Raw genomic sequence first — 11,331 nt, forward strand, 5'->3', positions numbered from 1 at the left:
CAGGGGAGGGGAGTGGAGGTTGGGAGGGCTCTGCAGTGGCAGCTATCTCCCAGCCCCAGGCACATCGGGAGGGGTCCCGATGTGCATGGGGCCAAGATACAGCTGCCACTGCAGCTGGCAGAGCTCTCCTGGCCCCGTGAGCAGCAGGACCAGCTCCTGTTCTCTCTGCCAGCCCCTGGGCAAGCACCCTAGGGGAGCCTGGAGCTCCCCCTGGCTGCTGCAGGGGGCAGGAGCAGCCCTGTACTGGGCTGCTTCTGCTGGGAGCAAATTTGCTTCCAACAGGAAGTACCCGTAAGACTTTATAGCTTTAATAGCACATATGCACTAATAGTATTAATATGCACATATTTTGTTTGTTCCCTGTATAAACAAAAAACAGCAGTAGTGGTGTCCAAAATGGCTAGGCTAAAATATACACTTGACGTTGGAGACTCGGGATCAGTCTCAGCTTCTGCCTGAATTTAGGCAAGGATTTGAAATATGCTCCATCTTCCTGAATGCGTGTCCTAATCCCAGGTAGCAGGGTATTCTGAGGAGGGGTTCTTTTCTCAACCACTTTTCCTGAATGGAAATTTTAGAATTTAGGCCCCCAATTTTTTTTCCAGCCTAAAAGTTTCACTAAGTCTGTCTTGAATAACTTTGGGATGATCAAAGCTGTAATTACTAGCCTTCCAACCAAAAATTCGGGCATTTTTATTCACAGTAACTTTAAACACTATTGGTGTAAAAAAGAAAACAAACCCCTAACTTAGATTTCAGAAAGGCATTTCAAAGGCAGTATCATTAGAAAACTGTTAATTTTAGGCTGCAGATAAATATGTCTGTTATATATGAAAATGCTAATTGTGCCAAATATATCTCATCTATAGGTATATATAATTGGACATGTGCCAGTAGGATATTTGCCTTACGCAAGGTATACTACTGCTATAAGAAGATATTACAATGAGAGATTGATAAAGATTTTTCGAAAGTACAGTGCTGTTATTGCTGGACAGTTTTTTGGACATACTCACAGAGATAGTATCATGATCCTTCTTGATGAGAAAGGTAATAGTTCTTTTTTACTTCTGTTCCTTATGGTCTCAAACAAAATAATATTTTCTTGGAGGTTTGATATGGTCAGACCCTACTATGAATTATTTTTAAAAAGGAATGGGTGTGAAATGTATGTATTTTTTTCAAGTTCACTGAATACTTATTACAGTGCTGTCTGAGCAGTTTTCTCCCACGCTTCCTCTACTGAGATCTATGTATTGCATTGTATTTTTTAAGAATTTCAGTCCATATTATACTTGTCCTCTGCAATGAGGAGAGACTTTCTGAGTGTCATATTCTTAATGAACGTTAGTAATTCCTTAGGCAAGGATTTCTAGTCTTTCCTCTCCACTCTTTCAGTGACATGGGCAAATAACCCAGGCCAGTTCCTATTGTGTAATGTGTCAAGGGGAATGTTCTCAGGCCAAGGAGACATGCTCTGTTTTTTTGTGTTTCCTGCATCATTACTGTGCCTCTCTGCTGGGTTCCCTGCAGCTTCAAAGTTAATTAAGATGGGGGAGCAGAAGGTAAGGGGAAGAAAATCTCTGCTTGCTGCATCTCTTAGATCCCATAATCTCCCTTCAGAGGAAATTGCCCAAGTTTGAAAGTTTTGCTTTGCACTAAGAAATATTTCATTTCTAAGGGTGAGAATAGCTAAATGAAATATTGCTACTACTAGAAATACCTGCGTAAATAGACATACTAAATGTTACTAATAGAAGTCACACTGTCTATGCCAGAATCCAGTGCCATGGCTCACTGCAGTGCCTCTGTTCATGGCAGTTATATGGAATTGGCCCCCAAGAAGAAGGAACTGCAAACCTCTCTAAATGGGGAAACTTCCTCCAAGGATTTTGTAAGATGGCTATTAGGACTTTGCTCAATTCCATGGCTGAAACTTTTGCACAAACTTCATTGGGAAGGGCAGACTGGTTTTGCTGCTTGCATTGCACAATTAACTCAGCTTCCAAATCTGTGTCTCTGGCACAAATTAAACCTTCCCTATCTAGCTATCTCTGTCTTTTCTGTTTTCAATACACTTTTAAACTCTGATTTATTTTATTGACAAAACTTTGCTGAATCAAGAGACAGTGAAATTTGTAACCAGAACCCATACAATGAGATACAGAGCCCATTTTATGTCCTCCAGAAGAGTTTGCTGGATTTCCAGAATTGTTCACCAGCTTTCAGAGCTTCAGCTTACTGGTGGAATTCAGGTTTTTTAATTCTGTACTATGATGTTGGCAGAGTAAAGGAATAGTTATATTTTCATGAAGAGCCCTTAAGTACTCATGGGTGGGTATTCTATCTACTTAAAGCTTTTTGATGTCTTAAATTGTGTCAAAGAGCAGATGATAGGTAAATGTAGTTACATGAAGCTTTAAGGTATATCAGTAATTATCCCTGACATTTCTGATAATGCAAAAACACATAAAGCATATGACATGTCACTTAGAGATGACAACACAGACTTCTGAATCTGATTTCTTCAGTATAGCTTGCAGCAAAGAAGTATTGGATACTAAGGGCTTTGTTGCAATCAGAAGTTTTGCATCAGTGCAGCTAAATGGCTGCAAGCTTCCTATGTAGATGTATTACACTGATGTACAGTGGAGTTTGCACTGATGGGACTTGCCAGGACTTAGTGCTTTCCCTGATATAGATCCCCTTGTGCAAAAGTGATAATGTAGTTAAGCCAAGTGCCCCGGTTCTTACCTTGTTGGCTTTTAACAGAAATACAGTGTTCTGAAAAACATCTAATCAAAGGAAATTGTTTATTTCTCTATTTTTGCCAGCAAAGCCTATAAACTCTTTGTTTGTGGCACCTGCTGTGACTCCAGTGAAAAGTCGTTTTCAGAAGTTGTCCAACAATCCTGGTGTCAGGCTCTATCAGTATGATCCTTTTAATTACAACTTGTTGGTAAGTGATTTAAAAGGGTTTTTTAGTGTTAAGTATTTAAACAGAAAATTATGGCTGCTGCAGTTCAGGCCATTTTATACTGGGTGTCCTGCTGCATGGCTGATGCTGGATCTGCCTTTACAGCAGGTGGGTGGAGAAGTGTAAGAAAAGGAAGGATAAATCGGAACAAAGGAAAACAGTACTTACTCTTGGGTCTGAAGGATCTACCCCTAACTTTCCTTCTGCTGACCAAATCATGAAATCTATGAGGGGAAAAAAAGCCTTGTGGGTAATATCCTAACACTGTTTTCATAGTGTGCTGTGCAGCAATGCAGAGAGGCAGGCAAAATTATAGATGGATGTATCTACACGTCTGACCTTTGGAGATAGAGAAAGTAAATCGTGTGCGTTTAGTCCAACACTGTGCAGAGTGATGGAAGAAGAGAATCTCCACAGACTCTGGGGTGAAATCCTGGCTTCACTGAAATCAATGGCAAAACTCCCGTTGACTTCAGGGGAACCAAGACTTCACTCCAAAAGTTTAAGTTTTTACCTCAAGTTGAGTTTTGCCCATTTCTTATGTGAAAATATAAGCTCTCTCTCTCCCTTATGCCCCCCCCCCCCCCCCCCCCCAATACACAAGAGAATTGAGCAGAAGAGACTTTGGTGTACTGTCTTACTTGACAGAAATCACCTCTAACAGTGCAGCTATTCCCTTTTGTCTCCTTCCTCTTCTCTTTGCCTCCCCTCCCCCCTACCAGTCCTGCACTACAAGTGCAGGCTTTGGGTATGAGCCCAAGTCTTGGGGTAGGACATGACCTTCTATTGAATTGTGAATAACAAGCAGTGACAGCTTCCTAATCAATACATCACTCTAGAAATTTAATGAAGCAGGAAAGAAAGTAATATAGCTCTGCCCTCCACCTTCCCTCCCTCCCCTCTTTTTCAAACCTAGGATATTTGGCAGTTTTACATGGACCTTAGAGATGCCAACAAGAGAAATGAATCAAACTGGAAATTAGAATACATCCTGACCAAAGCTTATGGTATTGAAGACTTGAAGCCAGAAAGCTTATATGGAATGGCAAAGCAATTCTCTGTGCCTCACAGCAAACAATTCCAGCAATATTATGCACACTTCTTTGTGAGCTATAACAAAAGTGTTGTCTGCAACAAGCACTGCAAGACCAGCCATATGTGTGCAATCCAGTATTTGGATCACTCTTCCTATGTAGATTGTATTAGGCAGACTGCACTGTGGTGATGAAATAAAATGCAATCAATACTGATGTCGACGTGAAACCTGCATTTTAAGGAATCTCTTCCACTGTTCACGTTGAAATGGGAGCCTGTGGAAATCCTTTCTGAATTGCAGGGGAACAGTAAACCTCCTATATATTTTTAGTTCTTTATAAAAATGTGGGCCAAAATTTTCTGACTGCACCTAAATAAGTTAAATAAATTAAGAAATATGCATATGCGTCTATATAATGCAGGCAAACACAGTTTATGATAAGAGCTCTTGATTTTTTTCACAGTGCAGACTAAATCAATATATAGTTTATCTCATGGACCAGCTTCCCTCCTCTTTGTGATAGTACAGACCCCCTCTTCCCCTGTTTATGATTTAAATACCATCTCTAGTTCAAATATAGGAGTTCTTTACACAAAAAGTAATATTAAGAAAGTATTTTAAATGTCTTGTAATGTATTTCAGTAAAGGAAAACAGGAAGAAGCTATTAGCCATTTCCTACTAAACCCAGAGCCACAGTTTAGGAACTCTGCCCAATATATTAATTTTAGTTGGCTAGCCAAAACCAAATAGTGATGGTCACAAGGCTAACCCTATTATTAATTTATTGTTTCTCATGAAGTCACAAGTTTGATACACATTCAGTTACTGAAGAACTTCCTATGTTTTGTCTCAACCCAAAGATGAAATGTGTTAAGAAATGTGTAGATATTTAAAAAATATATATATATCGTCATAAACATGTTGGTCAGTTCGGTGGTATGTAAAGTCTGCAAGTGATGAATACTTGATTTTTGTTTGCTTTCAGATATAAATATTTCCATTTTATGAATATTTGAGAATGTAATTGAATATTGAATCCCACATATTTTAGATTATGTACTACAAGATGGTACAAATACATGCTCCGATTTGGCAATAAAATCTTTAAAAAGAAATATCTCTGGCTTTCTTTATCTGTTCTAATGTAAACAACTCTATTCATGCCTAGTCAACATATTTCCATCTTTTCCAACTTTACTCTTATGAGTGTTTATAACGTGTTCCATCATTAGATTGTACATTTACTCATACTTCCAGAGCTGGGTTTTTCCATGCTAAAATGCAGTGTGATTGATTTATTACATGTACTGCTGTGTATCTTGTACACATCACACTGTTATTTGTTTGACATGTATAGTCTTTGCAGCTGAGATATATTAATTTCACTTTGAAGTGTAAAACTAATGTATTAACAAGAATGCCAGTGGAGTCCCCAGGAAGTACAAACTAGGAGTGGACTTTTTTTTTTTTTTTTTTTACCTAACAGTGTCTATGTTTATAAAAACCCTAGAAATGGCATTGATGCAACATCAAAGAGATGTTTTAAAATAAAATAAGAAAATGTAGTTTCCCTTATTGAAGCAAAGTAATTTGTATTTCATTTTCCTGTTGTCATTTTTAGTGGCAGCAAGATGGCTAAAATAATATTACTCTGATAAATCAATTACTGGTATTTCTTAATTCTTTTCTATTTGGAGTATGCAGGCTTAATCCAGCATTACTAAAGTTTTAGTTTCTGTATATGTGTATAAAACGCAGATGTACATGTAGTAGCATATCATGTAATCATTGTCATTCATGAAGTATACCTCCTGAAATTTTCTGTATTTTGTCAGATTTATTGCTTTTTTCCTTCTAAAGTGGATTAAATATTGTCTGACTATATTCTAAGGCAAATACAACATCATTACATGGTTAACTATCAGACTGATCCACTGCAGGTAATCAAAGATATGTTAGGATATATGAATAAAGCAAAGAGAGTGAGTTAGTTGTAGACCTGTTCAGTCTGTGTGTATTGGGACACCATGATATTTAGGTGACAAGACATGGGAGTTGATGCTGATGTGAACACTGGTTTAATTGGTCACTTCCTAGATTTATTCTAGTAGTGATGATTGGAAATAGATGTGAACAACCTTACCTCAAAGTAGTTAAAATTGCAAGCAGAAATGACATGGGCAGATGGTGCAATAGTAATAACAGGTGAGATTTATCTTTGTTTTTCCCTAGGTATCCCTTACCAATTCCATGTAATCCAAAAGCACTTGCTAAGGATTGTAACTCTCTTGTCTCACTCATTCTTTTCTCCTGCTATTTTGTGGTTTCTGAGCCAAGGTTTTAAACAATACTCACAACCCCCCGAAACCTGATAAAACAGACTTGTTAATGCAAACCCACTCTTATCTTCCTGGAGCCTGAAAAAAGGCCTAAAACATAAACTATTTTTAGGTTCAAACCTGTTGTGGCTTACTGGCACCCACCCCCTCCCTGCCTCCAATCACGTATGGTATCTCTCCAGCACCAGACTACCTAACTCCTAGTCTTCCCGGGGCACCAGATATTGCTGAGAACCCAAAGGCTAGCTGTACTTCCTCATCAACACAGACCATGTAATCACTGGACCAAACAGCATGGTTTACAACATCCAAGATTAATTCACCTGCTCCTCTACCAATGTCATAGATGCCATCACCTGCTTATAGAGCCCCTCTGCTGGCTACATTGGACAGATGGGGCTACCCCATGGGAAGGAAGGAGTGAACATTGATTTGATATCAACTCCAGAAAGACACCTGGGCAGAACACATTAACCTCCCTGGACAGTCCATTGTTGCCTTCAGAGTAGCTGTTGGATAATAAAACTTTAAAAAACAACGTGAACATGAAATTATGGAACAAGAAATCACTGGATATCCAACAGGGCAAGATTAATGAAGGATGCCTGTGGTCTGTTAATGGGGTGAGCACTTGTCTAGGTTCTGGTCCTGCTGCCAGGACTCCTCTTTCAGCTAATCAAATAGTTGCTAGCCATGCTGTTACCTTTCCTAAGGAACTGGAGCCTTTTGTTTTGCTGCCTCCCAGAACCATTTTGGATCACAACAGCTACTGCTAATGCTAGTGGGATTAAGGTAATTGAGGCTGAAGAGTCAGGGTGGGGTGAAGAAGGGGGCTAGGGACAGACATTACACATAAACCAGTTTAAGTGATCAGAAATTGGTTTAAACCTGGAACAGAACAGATATTCATTGCACATAAACCAGTTTGAAAATGGCTGAAACTGGTTTGAGATAAACCTGATTGAATGTAGTATCAGATTTGGGTCAAACTGGTTTATGCAATATCTGTCCCAGACCCCTTGCTGGTTTAAGTTAAACCCCTAGTGTCCCAGCATACTTTCTGGGCTGGGCGGGGCTCTGTGCTCCATAGCAGAGTTGGCCCCTCCCCTCTGCTTCCTGGCTGCAGCTTGGCAGAGACTGCAGGATTCTCCCCTCCTGCCCCCCACTTCACCACTCCCTGCTAAGCAGGAATTCCCCACTTCCCTCTGCCTTCCTGAGAGGTGCCTGTGTATAAGCTAAGCAGACTACATGCTGCCTACGGTTCATGCTGTGGCAGACAGGACAATGGTAGAATCAACAGGTAGCTGGTAGTGTTCCTTTGTTGTATTCTTAATGGGGTGATAAACACTTATCAATTCCTCGCTAAGCTAATCAGAGTGTCCTGCCAGGGCTTGGCCACTCCCTCCCTTAGCTCAATGCTATAGAAGGGAAGGAAGGGCTGCTCTAGCGCACTCTGGCTTCTAACCTGACCCACTGCAGGCATGTGCCTGCATTTCTGAGATGTCTGTGCAGTTACAAACACAGCCTAGCCAGGTTAGACTAACCTAGCCTAACCTGATTTAGCCTAGCTGGGTTAGACTAACCTGCAAAGATTGAATCAATTCAGGCTCAGGCTTTTTGAATGTCTGTCCCTTTCCCTAGTCGGTGTCTGGACTACCAACTAGCATTTGCTCAAGTCAAAGCACCTATGTAAATTTTCTGGACAAGTTAGAATTGCCTAATGCTAAATTCTTTTGCAGCCACTTTGTCAGTTTGGTTTGTGACTCACCAAAATTCTGTCTAGAATTAGGATGTTGAATAGGATGTTGATGATTTTGAAAGAGAATTATCTGACAGAAAAGCATCTACCAGTGGTGTTCTTTGGGGTCTGGTCATGGGACCTATCTTGCTTAATATTTTTATGAGAGACCTTAATCCTGGAGTTAGGAGCACCTTCATGAAATTTGTGGATGACACTAAGCTGTGGGGTGTTGCCAATGCAGAAGACAGGAAGATTTAGATAATCTGGTGGAATAGAAGATAAGAAATAGAATTACATTTAACAGTATTAGGCGCAAAGTCATGCGCTTAGGAACCAACAGCAAGGACTTCAGCTATGAGAAAAGGGTACATTGACTGGAGACACCTGAGGAATAGAGACTTGGGTACACTGGTTAATGAAAAGATGACCATGAGCCACTAGTACAATGCAGCTGTGAAAAAAGCTAAAGCAGTTTTAGAGTGTATGAGAGGGGATATATGCAGCAGAGACAAGGAGAAACTTAGCTCTATTGTACAAGACACTCCTTTACATTACTGTGTGCAGTTTGGCTCATCCATGTTCAGAAAAGATTAACTTAAATTGGAATGAGTTCAAAGAAAGGTCATTAAGATGTTTAACAGCATGGAGAGTTTTCTTATGAAAGGAGTTTAAACAAGTTTGGTTTGTTTAACAAAACAGACTTGAGAGGGGAGATGATCACTTCCCAAGTACATACATAGGACAAATAACAGGGAGGGCGGAGATTTTTAGGTTGAAAAACAACACCGGCACAAGTCAAAGGACTACAAATTGACTATCAGTACATTTAGATAGAAAATCAGAAGAAAATTTCTACCTATCAGAGAAGTGAAGTTTGGAACGGTCTTCCAAGTGAAGTGGAGGGGGGCAAGCAACTTGCATCTCTAAGACTGAACTAGATAAGTTTATTGAAGAGCTAGTGTGATAGAACAAGGAGTTCTGGCACACCAGGTAGTGTGTGTGATGTTTAGTTACATATTTGTAGTCCCAGGTTGAGAATGAAGGTAATGTGGAAGTTGTTTGGAGAGTGGGGGCATTGCCTTCCTGAGTAGCACGGGACATCAGTATTTAACTAGAATCTTCTGAGCATATACATAAAGCAACTGCATCCCTGTCATTGCAGTGGCAGGGCTTTGGCACTGACCTCTTTTCTGCCTTTACATATGTCATGTTATAAGGCTTCTTTTGGGCTTTGGATTGCACTTCTTGTAGTTGTTGATGATGGCTTGAAGTGGTGATCTGAGGGATTCCTTGGCTAATGAGTGCCTGCAAATGTGCGGGACTGGACTTGATGGCCCAGGAAGCCACTCCCTGTCCTACGTTCCTAGAAATGGGTCTGTAAAGCTTGATTCAATAAAAGATTTGGGTGCCTGAAAGGTAATTCACCGTGACTATCTTTTAGGCCCCTGGCATTGGGGTGGAGCCCAGAGGTCTGTTTTAGGTGCACGGAGAGAGTAAGGTGCCTTGGAATGAGAACTAAGGTGAACATGGGAAGGACTTGAAGTAACAGAGCATGCACTGGCTACAGCTAGCCAATTCATTACTTCTGAATGCAGGGATAAATTTTAAATTCCACCCCTGGAGGCCTGAATCAGGGCTGCAAGATGCCAACTCCATCCACTCAGGATCCATACCCTGCAACGCTCTCCTGAAGGTAGGCCCCTTAATCCTTTTAGGTCATTGAGCAAGACTCATTCTTATCTTTGGTGTTAATTGCTACTGCTATTATTATTATTATTATTATTATTATAATAGAATAGCAGTAGTTAGAATATTCTCCCAGGAAGAGTATGGCCTGGATTAGATTCCTTCCTCGACCTAAGGGAACAAGGTAATGAACAGGCAGCATGACTTCCTGATCTAATAGTTTGGACCTGGAAGCGGGAGGAGTTCAGGTTTCTGGTCTCTGCTCTGTCATTGGATAAAATAAATAAACAATGTAGGTCCCTCCAAGGGTAGGTAGCAGCTAAACTGGAATTTTTTCTAGGCACTTAGGACTTTGTTTTGGATCTGGCCTCGCTAGATGTAAGGTAATTCTGGTAGACCGACATCCTTTACTGGTGAGTAACTATTTTAATTAATCCTTACATCACTGAGGACTCATTACATTCTTGAAGTAGCAACACTATATTCTGCTGTAAGACCACAGTATTTTAGATACAGAGCTTGTTTCACGCTTCATGAAATTTCTTGATCCCAGCTATATTTAGAGAGTGATTTTGAGGAATATTTATAAAAGACACATTTGACAGGAAAAGACAAATTACACCACCTAGTGGATTTAAGAGGATATTTATAGTTTTGTAGAACCAAATCTTAGAAGTATAAACAAGAAACAAAGGTCTTTTGCTTCAGTTTGTGGTGCTCTCACCTGGAGGAAGCTGCTGAGTGATGAACACACCCTCTCTTTGTTCCTCTCCACTGTTATACCTTTAGTCCATTTATTGTGTACCTAGCTGGTGCTCATGCATTAGTGGTCTAGTCTGACGTACCTTGTCCAGCCAAATAGAGGATCTGTTCACATGTGTTTCCTGCACCAGGTGTCTGGCAAGCATGATCATATTGTTGGAAACTTTCCATTCCTAATTGGGACTTCTAGGTACCAGGACAGGTTAATCCCTGCATCTGTGCTCTTATCTTTTGGCTACATGGGAGATGGAGCTGCTTCTCTTCTCAAGGCTCATTAGACACACTGTACTCCCAAAAGAAAAATATCTCTATCTCTGGAACATGTGAGAACTGCCTTGTTACAGAGCTGCTCCCCGATAAGACCATGAGAGACTGATTTTGCTTTCTAGCACACTAGTTAACCACACTTGTATTGAATATATTGAATAATAAGCAATGCGCACTAAATAAGCCTTCAAATTCTAAAAGTTTTAAATTTTAGCCACTATAGGTGTTTAAGCAAGTGACTTTCCCACAGGTGGTCACAGAGGCATCTTCCTCCACTCAGGTTCCTTAGTTTTGATGCTTCCCCTAAAGTTAAATGCCTAGGTCTGGTTTTCTTGTGTTTGGAAAAGGATGAAAGGAGAGGGAGAGTCCTAGCACTGAATAGTCAACAGCCTAGTGGCTAGGACATAATCCTGTGATGTGAAAAACTGTGTTCAGGTCTCCAAGCTAACAGTGGAGATTTGATCACTGACCCAGGTGAATGCCTTTGCTACTGGGCGTAGTGGGGTAGGAAACCTTTCTGAT

The 11,331-nt window shown here is 40.4% G+C and overlaps 1 protein-coding gene across 1 annotated transcript in view; it reads left to right on the forward strand.

The window, feature by feature from the left end:
• Positions 1 to 5,129, forward strand: part of SMPDL3A (sphingomyelin phosphodiesterase acid like 3A) — a 20,877-nt gene extending 15,748 nt beyond the window's left edge. Inside the window, exons 5-7 of the mRNA XM_014527558.1 lie at positions 870 to 1,050; positions 2,835 to 2,959; positions 3,894 to 5,129. Of these exons, the coding sequence (XP_014383044.1) occupies positions 870 to 1,050; positions 2,835 to 2,959; positions 3,894 to 4,202 (615 nt within the window). The 3' untranslated portion in view covers positions 4,203 to 5,129. The remainder of the gene's footprint in view (positions 1 to 869; positions 1,051 to 2,834; positions 2,960 to 3,893) is intronic.
• The last annotated feature ends 6,202 nt before the right edge of the window (positions 5,130 to 11,331 follow it).

This window comes from Alligator sinensis, unplaced genomic scaffold (genome assembly GCF_000455745.1).
Source record: "Alligator sinensis unplaced genomic scaffold, ASM45574v1 scaffold1058_1, whole genome shotgun sequence".
Lineage (NCBI taxonomy): Eukaryota > Metazoa > Chordata > Crocodylia > Alligatoridae > Alligator > Alligator sinensis.